At 39.2% G+C, this 17604-nt stretch overlaps 1 protein-coding gene across 4 annotated transcripts in view; it reads right to left on the bottom strand.

Annotated features, from left to right (window-relative positions):
• LOC124180874 (tubulin polyglutamylase TTLL5) overlaps positions 1-17604 on the bottom strand; it is a 280376-nt gene that overhangs the window by 168227 nt on the left and 94545 nt on the right. For all 4 annotated transcript variants that reach the window (XM_046566773.1, XM_046566771.1, XM_046566772.1 and 1 more), the window contains exon 4: positions 17418-17541. In XM_046566773.1, the coding sequence (XP_046422729.1) occupies positions 17418-17541 (124 nt within the window). The remainder of the gene's footprint in view (positions 1-17417; positions 17542-17604) is intronic.

Below are 17604 nucleotides of genomic sequence, written 5' to 3'. Positions count from 1 at the left end.
CTAAAAATAAACGTCGTGCTTGGTTGGGTGATAGGTGTCTATCACACTTTCAATCTGAAAAGTGTTTGTTCAAGCATAATGTAGATGGCATGAATTAAAACAAAACCAAAATTATCCTACCTACAGAGGAGAAAAAGATTCTAAAATTCAAAAATTTCAGACATAAAGAAACCGTTCCGTTCTGCGTTCACGCAGATCTAGAACGTTTATTGCAGCCCACTCTTGAAAGTTTTGGGGAAAATAGTACAATTTATCAGAAGCATCTTCCGTATAGTAAGGCTTACTATCTACATTGTGCGTTTGACGATTCGCTTTCAAAATTCAGAATTTATCGTGGATAGACTTGCATTCAATGGTTTGTGAATAAGTTAGCGGAATTGGCACATTTGTTAGAAGTTTATTTCAAAACTGTTGTACCGATGGAACCGCTCAATTTCATTCAAATCAACGAATTTCATTCAACAACAGTGTGTCACATTTGTGAAAAACCGTTTACACTCACAGACGTGAAACATCGTGGTCGCTGCCATTTTACAGGAAAGTACCGTGGTGCTGCTCATCGAGGTTGCAATCTGAATGACCAAAATTCGCACACTATCCCAGTGATATTCCACAATCTGTCGGGTTACGATTCACATTTTCTGATCAAAGCACTGGCTACATCGTTCGAGGGCACAATTGAGCTTCTACCCGTAAACAAAGAAAAGTACATTTCTTTTACAAAATATGTCAAGGGGACAGATATGAAGTTCAGATTCGTAGATTCGTACCGTTTCATGCCCAGTAGTCTTGAGAAATTAGCAAAAATCTATCACATGAAAATTTTATCGTAGCTCAGATGAATTTCAGTTATTGACCAGAAAAGGAGGGTTCCCGTACAAATACATTTACAGTTAGGAAAAGCTCGAGGACAGACGGCTACCATCGAAACAACAATTTTACTCAAAATTAAATGATCGGGATATATCAGACGACGACTATGCACATGCATGTGAAGTTTGGCAAACTTTTAACGTTCAAACTTTGGGAGAGTGTTCGGACTTGTATTTGCAGACGGACGTGTTTTTACTAGCCGACGTTTTTCAAAACTTTCGACAGAGCTGTTGGACAACGTACAACCTGGACCCGTTACATTATTACACCGCGCCCGGTCTGTCGTTTAATGCGATATTGAAGTGTACCGACATCGAGCTTGAGCTTCTCACCGACATAGATATGATTATGTTTATCGAAAAAGGTATTCGAGGTGGTGTGTCACAGTGCTCGAACAGATACGCAAAGGCCAACAATAGATATATGGGAGAGGTATTCGATCCAGAAGTCGAAAAATCTTATCTCATGTACTTTGACGTTGATAATTTGTACGGTGCTGCTATGAGCTTTGCTCTGCCATACAGTTCCTTCGAACGGGTATCGGACTTCGGACAATGCGACGTTCTTACCATCTCGGACAATGCGGAGTTTGGTAATATGCCGGAGGTGGATTTGGAATATCCTGAGGAACTGCATGAAATTCATAAAGATTCATCACTGTATCCAGAGCACTATATACCTCCGATCTTGAATAGTAAGCAACCGAAATTGACGCCCACGCTACTTTCCGAAAAAAACTACGTTGTTCACTATGGCGTTTTGAAACAATGCTTACAATTGGGCTTAAAATCATTCAAAATTCACAGGGTTCTCGAATTCAGACAAACCCCGTGGCTCAAAAAATACATAGATTTGAATACCGATTTGCGGAAATAATCTTACAAAGAATTCACGAAAAATTTTCACAAACTGATGAACAACGCAGTTTTTGGCAAAGCAATAAAAAATGTTAGGAAGTATAGAGATGTCAGGCTGATCACAAAATGGGATGGAAGATACGGTGCTAGAGCTACCGTAGCCAAACCTTATTTTCACAGCTGCACCGTTTTCGACAAAGATATAATTATCGTCGAAATGAGTAAGACAAAATTCAAGTTGAATGCACCATTGTATGCAGGTTTCTTCATCATGGATCTGGCTGAAACATATATCTACGATCTTCATTATAATTATATCAAACGGAAATTTGGCAACGGAGCAAAATTAACGTATACGGATACCGAGAGTTTGATTTACAATATTACCGTCCCCGACACATACGAACATATAGAGGAGGACTTCCATGAATTCGATAGGTCTGATTATCCGCTTGGTGACGTTTTTATTGAATGCCTCTAGCGAACAAAAAAGTTCTCAGCTTGATAAAAGACGAGAATAACGGGAAAATAATGTTGGAATTTGTAGGATTGAGAGCTAAATTGTACGCATTCCTGGTGTTGGGAGATGAGGAAGACAATAATCGTGCCAAAGGTGTTAAAGGATCAGCGGTGAGAAAAATAACTTTCAACGATTATTTGGAATATGTTTTGAACCGTTAAAATTTGTCAACAAATCAGCATTTGATATTAAGTCGAAAGCACGAGGTATACACCGTAGAACAGCAGAAAGTGGCACTGAGCTGGAATGATGACAAGCGGATCGTGTTTCAAGACACAACCGACACGCTTCCGCGGGGCTACAAGCCTACACCTTAGCTTTGTAATTTATAACTGTACCATGATGTGTGAAATATTATTATGTAGGATTGTGAATAAGAACGCCCCGAAATATGAAAAATTGTACAACGATGCATATGTCTGTCGATTGTCTAAAATATAAAGATGCATACTTGTTATGTGTCGGGTATAAAATGAAGAGGCACATACGTTTGTACAAAAAATTCATTTACTCAATGTTACATGTCCGATTCGTTTATCCAACTGTTGTGTGTATTGTCAAAACCTAACCATTTAACGTATATTTTTCTTCCACGCTTCTTGAGCACATTCTCCACCAGATAGATATCCGGATGTTCAACCTTGAGGAACTCTTGTTCGTCGAAACCACCAGCGATAGGTTGATCTCGGTAGTCTTTGAGCTTGTACGTCACAGGATGAGTATTTTCCACTCGACTTATCGTGAATATTCCTGTCGTCCAATTGGGAGTGTAACCTTTCTCGAACGCATTTTTGAATTTGCTGATTCCAACTTTGTCACCGGATTTGAATTTTGCCGATATGGTAGGTATCGCTCGAAACCCTCCGTATGCCTGACGTAATAACAGCCTCTCGTTTGCAACGGTGACATCCGACGGTTTCATTCTTATGGTTCGGTGTTCGACGTGTTGTAAACCGAAACCAAATCATATAACATATCGAGCCACTTGTAGCTTCCTTGAATGCTGAACCGTTTTCACATTTTACCTTTCGGCGTGTGATTGAAACGTTCACAGATCGAAACCTTTAAATTACTGTACGCAGAGTAAAGTTTGATTCCGTAACGTGTCATAAGCAATTCAAATTTCGAGTTGTAAAATTCCGTTCCTCTGTCGCCGTGTGAATTTTTCGGCACCCGTCCTTGAACAAGCACAGATTCCATTGCCTTCGTAACATCATCTCCAGACTTGCTTTTTATCGGCACAGCCCACGCACACTTTGAAGAAATATCAATGACTGTGAGCATGTACTTGTGGCCCAGGTTTTGTCCAGCGTATAACGTCGTATCAACAAGATCCGCCTGCGAGGTCTCGTCGATGCCGAGCATGTCTACACGTCGACGCGGGTAATTCCGGCGTGCAGGCTTATGCAGTTATGTAACCAGTGCTTGCTTTTGCTCTTTCATATTTCAACGCTCTTAGTCGGGTGTCCAATTGAGAAATGTTATCAGCGTTTCGAATCGACAGGTCTCTGCCCATGTTAAAGTCTGTGTGAAAGGTATCCAAGGATTTCTCCGTAGTGAGCTCGAAAGCTTAGATCATTTGATCGAGGTTGTCGATTTGTTTTTGCAGCACGTTGAATTTTCGTGTTATGGTTTTTGGAGTTACAGCTTTGTTTGGCTCTGCGGGATCTGCGAAATTGCACAGTCTCTTGTTCCGTATATAGTAATGCCCGTCCGCTGTTATTTGAAATCCGACACCCGGAGGAGCGCGAGTGCTCGCGGCCGTGTTTTTATCCAGATGCCGTCCAAACTCGTCGACACTCATCTAGGTACTGAATGCAAAAACGATGGGAGCTGCTCAATAAATGATTCCTGCTTCGCGTAGCTATTCTAAAATGGAGATTATTTCGTTATAGTCACTCGGATTTCCCGCTGCCTGAGATGCCAGGAGTAAACAAAGACGCTCCACTAACTCGTTTGGATCATCCCAGAAAACGTATTGCGTTTCAACACCTTGTCAAGTGATCATAGCTTGCGGAAGTAGACCTTTACCCTTTCGGCGAGGTGATGGGAATAATCCATCAATTCGGCGACGACATTTTTGAATTCATAACTGTTATCATTTCGAACAGCCCTATCGGATAAGTAATACTTTTTATGCGCATTCGTTGGATGGATCATGTTTTAAAAATTTTCCCGATCTCATGCGCTCACAGAAGAATCGTCAGGCTTCTTTTTGAACAAAAGTTTCAGCAAACCCTTCGTTTTAGGGTAAAGCGTATCGCCAATACGGATGTAGTCACTCTCAAAAGCTATCAACGAATCACCAATCATTGGTCTGTTTGAGAAGTTGTGTACACCCTACACGTTGTCCAATTCACTTTTCGTCTTCGCATCTCTCATTAGTGCAAAATACTCATCCTCGATTTTCTCGACCGGTGTTTCTACCATTGTTTTATCTCCTGCCGAAGTAAAGTAATCGTCCATTTCCAAGACAGTTTCATTTTTCGTTCAATTTTTCATACGCTATATTTCTTCTTCAATTTCTTCCACCTCTTGTTTTAAAGGTTTTGTATCTTTTGTAACATTCACCAGTTCTTGAAAGGGAATACTACTGGTTTGAAAACGTCACTCAATTTCTGAGACGTAGATTCCTTGCCCGACTTGAGCAATCTGTGTTTTCGACGGATGGCAGTACTTGCTTGAGCGATCTGATGTAGGACATCTTTTTGCTTGGAAATTTCAGAGATTTCCATATTGACGCAACTGAGTCTGCAACGCTACTGCGTCTCTCGTTTGAAAACGTTAGATTTTATTCCTTTTCCAGGCTAACAAAAGAATCGAAACCCCTCCTGTATCGTCCTTCGTTGAGCTCACTGTCCTTGTCGATCACCAGAAACACGTACTTCTCACCGTTCTAGCATGCAGAGCACACACTTGTAAACTCTGTGTAAGACATGTGTTTGCATGGTCGTTGTATACGTGTCTCAGGTTCATATCGTCTTGTTTGAATAACACGAGGAAGTTTACGTCGTCGCGCACGAGATGCTTGGGGATACGCACGTACGTCAGACAGAGATAGAAACAGTCAACGTCGTGATGTGTACCCATGCAAAACTAGGCCCTAATATTGTCCTGCTTTTCGCACGCTACATCGTCAAATAGGATTATTGAGTTGGACCATGCTTCTCTCGGTGTAATCACTTGCTCACGCTCAGTAAACGCGAAATACTCCGTATTCTCAACATTGTCCAACAATTGCTTTGACAATTGGTGTTCCGGTTGGTTCAGAGATTTTGAGTGGATGTGGATATTTTCAAATCTGATTCCGTTGGGATGGGTTATAAGGGTGAGCAACGCATAAGTTTTACCACAATTCGATGGTCCACAGGATATTGCACGTACACTATTCGGAGGTAATTCACCGTGCCGTTTGTGCCTTTTGACATTTTGCTCCGAAAGTTTGCCAAAATTCGTCACGGGAAGCTTAGTAGGTTGTTTCTCAAACCGCATCTCGGTCGTGACTGATCCGATTTGCTATAAATATTTCGTTCAAAAGTAATTCTCTTTGGACAACGCACGGACATGATCGTGTACAGAGGTAAGCGAAGCAGCGGGTGGCAACATCGTGTCAAGAGTCTGATGAATAAAATCACCAACAGCCTTCCAGTCGAATTCCATGTACCTGGTTATCAGTATTGTGAACGTGGTAAAAAATTAACTAAGAGAGTCACGCGTGGTGATCCGGAAATGAATATTCTCGACACAGCTTGCACGGACCACGACATTGCTTACTCGCAGAATTGTGAAAATCTTGAAGTTAGAAACGAGGGTAATAAAGTGTTGGCTGAGAAAACTTGGAAACGGGTTTTTGCGCCGAACGCCAATTTGCGCGAAAAAGCGGCAGCATGGGCAATAGCTGATACAATGAAAGTGAAATGAAAACTTGGAATGGGAATTCGAAAACCAAAAAATGTGACGTTGAGAAAAATTAGAAACGCTGCAAAACGTTCTATGGATCGGAGCAATGATGCAAAAGTAGCTATCGAATCTGCGCTCAAGGGAGCTGTAAACACAGTTAAAGAAGCGGGTGGTAAATGTAAGGTGCGAACACCACGCGTTCTACAAGTATCTTCAAAAGTCGGTGTTTTTTCACCCTTTCTGATTCCTTTTTTCGCTGGACTGAGTGCTTTAGGCGCGTTAGCCGATGGTGCGGCAGGTATAGCATGAGCTGTGAACTATGCGAGCATTGCTAAACAAGAACTGAAAGAGAGCGAATGACATAACATAACCATGGAAGCTATCGCGTTGGGCAAAGGGCTTCGTATGAAACCGTGTAAAACAGGTCTTAGTCTCCATCTTTCAAAAAAATTGATGCGATGCTACCACATAGAGCGGTGACTGATTGGGGCTTGTTGAAATATGCAAAAATCTTTGAGGTTCCGCATTTCCAGGGTGTTTTCATGCGAAACGAAATGCCCTAAAACAGTCCACAAAATAACGAGCCAGCTATAATCAACCTTGACAAGACGGTCCAGGAACACACTGGGTATCATACAAGGAACACGACAATGATATTGATTACTTTGACAGTTTCATCAACCTTGAACCACCCTTGGACCTCATAAAATACCTCGGCGTTGGTAGTCTTGAATACAATCATGAAAGGTACCAGGATTATAGAACATTTGAATGCGGACACTTGTGTCTGAAATTTCTGAGTGGTGAGCTATGTAAAATGGTGCGTGATTCATCAAAGTCAGTCTACCACTCGCGCCCATGGATGATTCGTTGACGTTAACGATTTCGGGAACCTCTTCGATTCTCCAGGCACAATATTTCTCACCGATCGAACTTGCTCGTGATAAAAGTTATGCTCTTGGCTTCGTAGAATTGTTGAACTTTAATTAGATTCACAACGTTGATGTTAATCACATTAAAATTTACGAAACTGATGAAGTGATCACCATACCTACCGGCAGCTACGAGATCGAGGACATAGAGATGTATCTTCAGAACGTGCCAAGAAATACAGATATCAGGCTCGCCATCAAACCCAACAATAATATATTACGCAGCGAAATCACATGCAACCACACGATTAACTTTGAGCCGAATGATTCCATCGCTTAACTTTTGGGATTCACACCACGTGTATTGGAGGTTGATAAAACTCACGAATCAGACGTGCCTATAACTATACTCAAGGTCAACGCGTTGCGAGTCGAGTGCAGCATTACAACGGGCCTCTACGTCAATGGACACAAAGTACACACTATTCACGAGTTTTTCGCGACTGTCCCACCAGGATATAAGGTCGTGGAAGTACCGTGGCACGTCATTTACCTTCCGATCACCGCCAAGGCCATAGATCACGTTCAGCTCCGGTTAGTGGATGAAGACGGAGACCTGCTTAATGTTCGTGAAGAAGTTATCACTGTGATACTACATATCAGATCGCAATAAACGACGGGAATTGTATATAACAGACTGCCAAAGAGTAGGTATATCAGTAAGTCGACATGCCTCGATCAAGTCAGTCATCGATCGATTCTCGAACCGTTAACACCTCGAAAGGTGGAGTTCCTGATAGCTCTGGGTCTGAAACTGACACCTTTTAAAAGAGGAATTTCCGACAACTAAGAATCCGACTTTGCTGTTTTATCATCTGCTACGTACCATGAAAGAAGAAATCTTAAACAGTCAAACACCAGTCGTCTTTGACGAATCCGTTGCGCATTATGAGATTCACGCTCACAAACCTTACGCCTCGTCAACTTTCAACAACAGCGATGAAATTCGAATAATCATTCAGCATCAGGATCTATGCATATTACCCAGCGAAAGTTCGGTACATATCCATGGACGACTCCTCAAACCTGACGGTACAGCTACTGTGAACACACAGCTTGTAAACAACGCGATCTATCATCTGTTTGAAGAAATTTACTACGAAATGAATGCAGTTGGGATTGTTAGACGCAAGAACGTTGGCCTGACAAGTCTCATGAAGGGTTACGCTTCCCTGCACCCCGGTCAGACTTGGCTGATAGAGAAAGCTGGATGGCTTGATGTAGAAAAGAAGAAAAAATTGACCGATGCCGAAGGTAATTTTGACGTATTGATACCGCTCAGCATGATAATGGGTTTCGCTGAAGAGTACCGCAAGATCGTTGTCAACGCTGAACATGAGTCAATTTTGACGAGATCAAAAACTAACGTCAACGCTATCATGCAGACTAAAGAGGAGGAATTCAAAATCCCTATCAATGCAGTAGAATGGCTAATACCGTATTTGAAACTCGCGGATCAGAAAAAAGTTGACCTACTAAATTTCATTCAGAAAGATCCGCCTATTTTGATGAGCTTCCGCATTTGGGAATTGCACGAATATCCCTTACTTCGCACAACATCGAAACACGTTTGGACTGTGAAAACTTTCACTTAGCTTGAAAAACCTCGGTACGTCATTTTGGGTTTCCAAACAAGTCGAAAAAACAAGACTGGCAAGAACACAAGTCATTTTGATCATTGCAATATCACGGACGTCAAGCTATTTTCAAACTCTCAATCTTATCTGTACGGTAACCTGAACCTGAGCATGAGTCGTAATCTGTACGCGCTCCTGTACGAGATGTACGCGAACTTCCAAGCTACCTACTACGACAACAACCCCGAGCCGTTGTTGACAAAGAGTGAATTCCTTCCAGACGTCCCCTTATTCGTTATCTACTGTTCAAAACAAAACGAATCTTTGAAGTACGGACCTGTCAACATCCGTCTTGAATTTGAAGCTAAAGCCAAATTTCTCGCTGAAACATCTGCTGATTGTGCTTGATTGCTCATTGCTGCTTGATTGTTCACGATCGTATTATCGAATACAACCCGCTCAGTGGTAAGGTGAAAAAGTTGGTATAAAAGTTGACCCGTTTCCACCATCTCGCATGGAGGTTATCGCTGAAATACAAGGCTTTCGTAGACCTTTCAACAATACCTTGACATTGAACGGATTGGCTATAATTTCAATCTACTCTGAAGCATCTCCATCAATGTTTTTTTCAAGCCACCTTACGAATGGGATTGTATGGACGTCAAATACAAAAGCCAAAATTCTAGGTTCAAACGCGATTTTCACGGTCTACCTTGGAGCTGTGGAACCGTACCGTTGGAGGAAGTTGAGTGCACCATTGAAGACAGGCTGTGCAAAGCTGAAATCGTGTACGTAAAACAAGAAGAAAAACGAGATTGGTCGCTCAAAGATGTCTCCTAAGTTCAAATCATCGAAATGCTGGACTCTGACTGTCCGTCGCTTCAAACCTTGCAAAAAACTTTACCTGTGTCTCTAAGATGTGACGTGCATACAATACCCTACTCAATATGTGCAGCACAAAACATTTTGCTACTTCAAAATTGGCTACAAAATCATCATACTGTTCGGATGGCGAGGGTGTACGATTTGTGTTACTGTGCAGAAGCGTCTACAAGAACGGTCCCGCATTCCTAGCGAATAAATCATCCTGGTTATGATACTGTTAAATGGAATTATTGTACTATCGTTGTGAAGTAATTGTCAACTGTACCCTAAAAATTGTACTCAATAAAACTGTTTTTTTAAAGAATGAAATATTCATGAAATAATTTTATACCTTCACCTTCACCTCAGCTCTTAAGAGAGAATTTTTTTCAATACAAAGCTTATGTAAGATTCAACCTTGCTCTCCATCCTTGACCGAGCTGTCTTCAAACCGAGTTATGTTTTGCATTTCTAGAGCGATAGTAACCCAACACCGCAGATCCTTGGCTCTGAATGTATACTACCGCAGCTATCGGTCGACCTTGTACTCTAGTCTTCACTGAACCTATTCAAAATTCATCGTAGAGTTCACATTACACTTACAAGACGCAAACGCAGCTCGAAACCCTCCAGCGTTGCTTAGTGGTGTCCGAAGTAGCGTTTTCTTAGATTTCAAGACTTAATTCTAGTTACAATTACAAGGTACAAAACATGTACCGCAGCTATGGGTCGACCTTGCACTCTGGTCTTGACTGAACTCGTTCAAAATTCATAGTAAAGTTCACATGACAGTTACAAGCCAAAAAGAATGTCACGTGGTTGATATCAAACCGGCATTCGAGTAAGTGAAAAACAATTCTCAGAACCATTAATTTTGGAATGTCACGTGGTTGATAACGTGGGAAAAGAATGTGGGGGTGGTTGATGTTACACATCAGCAGTCCTACCGTGGAAAAGGAATTTGAAGTGGTTAATGTTACACATCAGCAGTCCTATTGTGGGAAAAGAATGCGGGACGGTAAAAAAGTTCTCGCCCCCGCTGCACCCTCGAGCGTTGGCAGACGAGCACTACATGAAGACTTTGATCTTCGCTTGGTAAGATTGTCGGTAAAACAGCACGATTTTGACCTTCGACTGATAAGAATTGTTGGTAAAGCAGTGCGATTTTTACCGTCGACCGATACAACTGTCGGTAAGGTTGCACGTTTTCAACCTTAAGTCGGTACTGCAGACTGTGACGTCATCGCGGAAAAGGGTTTGAGTCCGGGGAGAATGTCGGTAAGTGTCGGTAACAGGAATCTGTAAGTAGAACCCGCCTTGCTGTGCTACTGGCGAAAAAGACGTCAAAATGCAAGAATCGATGCTACTGAAAAAGCCATTAAAAACCGATGGGAAGGACAAGACGGAGCACCTGAACAACTTCTACCGATTCCAGTTAATGAACCGCAGCCTGGCCCATTTGGAATGCATCTTGATTGTACATCGCTACTATCGACATTAACTTCTTATCATTCATCAACTGCTAACACTACAACGAGCAAAAGAAAGCTCGAAACTTTTGCTTCGATGCTGTTATCAGAGCCAGGTGAGACTGACAAAAATTATTTTTTAGTTTATTCTAGTACCTGGCAGCCGTTCGGGCAAGCAATCGAAAATGTAAATACTTTTGACTGTGTTGACGAGGGCCAACTGAAAATTTCAAATTATTTAATCATTTTTTCATCCTATTACTCTACCTAATTTGATATTAACTTGGCCCTAACTATTATTTCATTCGAGTACTCATTATTTTCAATTTATGTTTTATGCGACGTGAATTCGGAAACGTCGCCGTAAAAGGATTCTATCTCAGCGACACATGAGAAGAAACGGCATCAATCTGGGAAGGCGTAAACTATCAAATATGATTATTCAACTTTTTTGAAATTTTGGGTCAGATTCTCTGGACAATTGGTCACTTTTATTTTTGTATTCATTAAAGTACGATTTACTCAAAACTTTATTTCTTGATCTTCGAAACGCTCCCTGCGCATGTATTTTGCCCTGAGTTTTAATTTGGCATGAACCTTCATGCATATGTTAAACACAAACCTGAGTATCGATCTTTTTATAGTGCGAAAGGAACATATGATTCCAGTTACTTGTAACCTTGAAAATCCTTAGAATTTGAGATATGAAGTTCTAGCTTCCGTTTCAAAGAGACTATTGTTCTGATCTGAAATTCCATAGTAGGATTTCTTCGTCTTATTATTAATGCCCTAAGTAAAACGTGCGAATATGAATATGATCCGAGCATTACTAATGCGCAGGGAGCATTTTGAAGTTTGATGTTTTTATAAATTCTAAGGCGTAACTTCTTTAATTTATAACGGATCTTCAACTTTAACTACCCATTTTCTTAGGCTCTTCGAGTACTTTCAGATAATTAAAACAGAATCGTGATTTGCGGAAAAATGTAAATGTTTTATATTACAGTAAAGTCCTCCCTTGAACTATTGGCTACATTTCTTATGCATGTTGTACTTATGGCATGGGTTCAGAAATACGAGAATAAACTTTACGTAAGCTATAAGTAAGTACGAGTGGATTCGATAAATTAAGTTTCCTATTTTTAGGATTTAATCAAAAAGGAAAATAATAATTGAGCTGTTTTGGGCATAGCCGCCCCGCTCACTCTACGAGTTGAGAGACGAGGAGCGCATGTACAGGATAGAAATGTTACAGCCCATATCCTTTTTGTAATAATCTTATAGCGCCGGCTGCTCAATCTTCAAGTAAGATCTAATTGATCTAATAACGACCCTAGTATATGTGGTAACGTTTCTACCCTTACATGTGTTACCCTCTGTCACTCTGGTACCGCTTTGCTCTGTCTTTTTAGTTGCTCTGATTAGACATCTCATCCAACATTGCTGTAGATAAAATAAAAATATCCACAAATTCCACGAATTGTGAGTACACTGCCGGCTTCAAAAAATTTGATTCGGCTGCAATTTCGGTGTGTTTTACTTCGTATTTTCAGTACCTCTTGTCGCAGGAAAAAAATATGGACCACTCTATTTTTTGTGGAAAAAAAAATCTGATATTTTCAAATTTTGAATCCATTTTTGAATAGATCGTCAATAACAGCCAAAAAGTACGCCTTTTTCAAAAACAAGTTTTTTCAAGGTTCCGCGATCAAAAATAATATTTTGATAATTCTATTGAAAAGCTAGGAATTTTTGCATTAGGGCCCTAGATTTTCAGACTGGGATGACCACGGAATGGGGTCTCAGCTTAATTTGTGTAAAACTTTCACACATCGTAGGATTGAACCAGCCGTATAGGAGGTGTTACCATAATATTTAGAAAAATTTGATTTGTGTCATTACGAATTTCTACAAATTGATTCATAATTATAGTTTTTTGCTCATCATATCGAAAATCAACATTTAGTTTGTTGTAATTACTTTTAGCATTTGAGCAAACTGACACAAATTTCAAGCAATTCTGCATGTAAATATTTTGATTGAATCGTGGGGTATGTTGGGATAGGTAGAACGTTTCCTGAATAACTCGACACGTGTGATGTCTCTTGTGTATCGCATCGAACTGTGTTTATTCTCCTGCTCCATAGTGCGTGGGGGGAGCAGCTCAGGCCCGTACATACTGTCTTACATACATCTCTTTACAGGTAAATTCTTGGTTCGAATTCTGACCGATGTTTGTTTTTTTTTTCAATTACAATAAATCGATTTTGTTTTTGGCTCTTTTATTCTTTTATAAGTTTATTACAAAAAATAAAAACACCCCATTGGTCAAGAATTTCAACCAATTGAACATCATATACTGGTCTACAAGCCACATGCAACACGTAAGCAATAAAGAGGATCAAAACGTATCAGAAAAATTTTATGACTTTTTTTTCTTAAAGTGGGGAACTTCCATAAAATGAAGCTATTATCAATGAGTTGGCGCAAACCGAAAATACAGCTACAAGTTGTCCAACTCCCAATCCCATTGCTATTTTACCACCGACCAACAACCAGCACGCTCCTAATTTTTAGATCCTCAAACTGACATACTTATCAATAATGACAGAGGATCCAAACACTTCTAATGCGAACTCCAAGCCAATTCCGAAATATATTGAAGGGGGAAACCCCTGTAAGCGTACGTTTTTCAAAGATTTTTTCACAGCGAAGTGGAATAGTTAATTGAATTGAAATAAAGCATATCTCAAAGTATACGATATAAGGTGTATTGACAAATTTTTTGAGACTGAAATATTTTATAATGGCGGAGCCACAGCTGCTGCATATCGGTACCTTAGATATGCGCCGTGCAGCCTACAGGTCTCAAACCTCAACTAAAATCAAAAAAACTATTTTTTTTTTTGTTGAAATACATCACTTTGCATCACAGAGAAAAAAAAATTAAATATTTTGGGTCATTTTGAAAAAAATCATCCATTTCTGCATAAACAATCGGTAAAATACAATATTTTTTTGTATTCTTTGGGAAAAATCGAACTTCATGCAATTTTCATATAAATCGATTGAAAATTCGCTGAGCTACATTGCGCGGCACGCGAATTTCACATATTGTAAAACCGACTGTACGATACGATAAATATGTGAAGTAAGATTAGTGTACCAGTTGCTGACCCTGTTCCAATTATTGACCTTTTTTGGTTGTATCTGTATGAGCCTAAGTTCTAAAATTTACAAAAAATACATTTGTAGTGTCTAACCCTTTAGCAATTGATTTTAGCCATCGAAAAATTCACAATTTATTATTCACCGTTAATTTGTAACTATGGAAAATAAAAGGGTCAATAAATGGGTCTAAACGTGTCAATAACTGGTACACTTACCTTACGAACAGCATGCTGCCTCTCAATTGTTGACTTGGAGACGCTATATTTAAAAACATAACAATTACACGAGCACAAACTATTGCTTTTACTTGCCAGTAGTGATTTCTACTACCCAATTAGCGAGATTTTATTGCCAACGGACCGAAAGATAGATACAGCATTCTTGCGCGCGTCGTTTACCTGCGCTTGGTACCGTTTGGAGCGTTGACACTTGTATCTCTTTGAAGCATCTATACGTTGAATTCCGATTTGAATACTTTAAGAGCATATTCTCCAAGTGTCAAACTAATTTTTCAAGTAAAATATATATCGAAAAATTTCAAATTACACGAGTTTCCCCCCTTAAGTTAGGGCCATCGTTAAGCGACAGTGTGGAATTGCCAAGACCCATCTATAGAAGCGATTAATGAACAGATATTTTCTGATCGTTCAAAATGGACATCTATTACCGATCACAGAATTGGGCAGTTAATTGTTGAAAAAGCTCATGTACAAATGAAGGATTTCAATTATCTATCGAGAACGGTAGGCGATTCTCATCTGTTTCTTATACCCGGCAACAAAATAGCGTCGAAACAGTGACTCGGCCCTGGCTAATTTACGTTAGAGATAAAAATAGTATACATTGTTTCTGCTTTCTTCTGTTTTCAAAACATATCACGAGACAGTTGCCCACAAACGGTTCCTCTGATTGGATACATTTATCGCAAGATCTGACGTTGCTTTAAAAATCCGTGAAAAATTTTACAGAATTTGAAAGTTGGAAAGAATACGACTTTCGATTGCGATCTGAAAATACCGTTGATAAAGAAAATGAGCGCATCGACAAATCGATCACTGGAGTAATTTTCTGCCCCGTACAATCAGTATTATACAATATCTAGCTACACAATCGCTTGCACGTGATGCTTTTTCGTTCTTATTCAGAAGCTGCACATTTTTTTTTTCTAGTTGTCAACGTGTACATTTTTTTTTTAGTTCAACAAGTACGTGGTACTAAAAGAACATGAATTGTCACTAACTCTGAATGTTTTCAGTGATACGCATTGGGAAAATATAAGTATAATATATTTGTGGAAATAACGCTCGGTGAAAGTAGAGTTAATCTTTCGAACCAAGAGGCTCGGTACGTGGCCCAATCCATGAGGAATTTCAAATTCATTTGTAGCGTGATTATCTGGTTTGATATTTCAAACAAAGTCTATGTCGCTTCAAAAATTATTACAAAGTCTACGATTAAATGTAATGGAATGCTGCGTTGTCCTAGATAGAAACACAGATTTTCTCCAGCAGTGAGATTTTGAAAGCTTTTCTAAAATACGGGACAAAAAGAAAGGTTTAATATCCGATGTAGAGATAGAGCCGATATTTTCTCATGACAATATGGTTCGCGTTCAATATAAGAAACATTCTTTCGAATACGAAATTCAAGATGAATGCGTAACAGATCGGAAGAAACAATTAAAAGTAGAATTCTTTTACCACGTTGTTGATATGGTAGTAGAATAGATGGAAGAGAGATTTTAGCAATTACAGGCACAACGTAATGATTCTACATTTTTGTAAGATATTCATCCTCGCAAATCAACAACAAACGAAGAAATTATGATGAGCTGTAAAGGTTTGCATGTTACATTAACGGATAAGGAGAACATGGATATTGATGGGTTGATCTGTATGACGAAGTTATGAATCTGGCTACAATTTTGCCTTCTGATCGATCATCAATTGAATTTTTAAGCTTCATTGCAAAAAAATGAGCTTTTGCCGATTGTACCCAACGTTGTAGTCGCCTTGCGGATATTGATAATTGTTGGATTCAGAAACTCCGAACTCAAGTATTGCTACTGGAACCATAATAACCATCGTATGAGTCAATATGACTTTGTTAAAACCTAACGCTAAAAATTGATAGAGTAAAACTTGTTATTCGTTAATAAATGTGTAGTTTAAATTAAAGTGTTGTGTACAGAGAATGATTTCAACCACGCACAGCGATAGTTGCCACCACCCGAAATGACCGAATTCGCAGTTAGTGACGAGCTAAACGGGAAACCTGAACTAATCGAACATCTGATTTCGCACGCACGGACATATTGGACATCGCAAGGTTTGTGAATCGAATTTGAATCTGAATCGAGTAGCGAGTCGAAGATCTCTCGCACTGCTCATCTCGAAACGTAACAAAGAATCGATTCTACAGAAATCTATTTTATAAGAAAAATGTTTTACAGAATATAGTCTAGAGACTCGTTTCTACAGAAATATTTTTCTGCAGAAAATTTTCATGCGGAAATTTTTGTACAGATTAGTTTTATAGTTTCACACATCCAACGCAATACCCGTTCGTCACAATACACATTCAGCACACACATAAATTCAACACAAATAATTTAAATTACATTAATTTATGTATAATGTAAATTAAATTAAATTAAATTAAATCAAATCAAATCAAAATATACGAAACTGATTTTTCTGTAGAATAAAACATGGAGGATTATTTCCGATGCGAGTCTCAAATTTCTTTCTGGAGAAAAATGTTTTATAGATATTCTGTAGAAAAATATTTCTGTAGAAATGAGTCTGTAGAACATATTTTGTAGAACATTTGCTCTGTAGAACTGAACCGCATTCGATTCTTTACATATATAATGAAGCTTGTGCGTTAATCCATTTTACGTACAATTGATGTGATTAATTTACAAATTCCTATGTTTGATTTGAATGAAAGATTCTTCGACAATATGCAAACGTTTACTATTTATAAAACTGATAAAAGATGTAAAGTGATATTTAATAACCTGACGTTTCACGAAATTCATACTTCCTAAAGAATGATTGAAACCCGTATAAAAAATCACCTCCTACATATAGTATCACAACAAATTTACCCATTTTTTCACCACGCCTTATGCATTTATTATAAACTCCATTTTATATTCAAACCGATGTCACACTACCTGTCTATGACTGATACGTAGGACAGAATGTTTACTCGGGAGATGAAATATTACAATGAAATCATACACTCACCTCAGCAAGGCCATGTGACTGAAGTAGTAAACTGATGAGTTTCGTATCAGTTTGAAAGATCTTGTAGGTCATATGTAGTTGTTTTCCTGGTGGATCCTCTGGTGGTGTGGCTAACGCGGAGCACCTTTTTATGAAAACAAATGAAATATGCTGCTTAACAAAGTATACATAAAGAAAACGCCTGTTA

Source organism: Neodiprion fabricii, chromosome 4 (assembly GCF_021155785.1).
Source record: "Neodiprion fabricii isolate iyNeoFabr1 chromosome 4, iyNeoFabr1.1, whole genome shotgun sequence".
In the NCBI taxonomy this organism is placed as follows: Eukaryota; Metazoa; Arthropoda; class Insecta; order Hymenoptera; family Diprionidae; genus Neodiprion; species Neodiprion fabricii.
The sequence above is the reverse complement of the archived record's forward strand: the minus strand, read 5'-3'. Positions and strand labels throughout refer to the sequence as shown.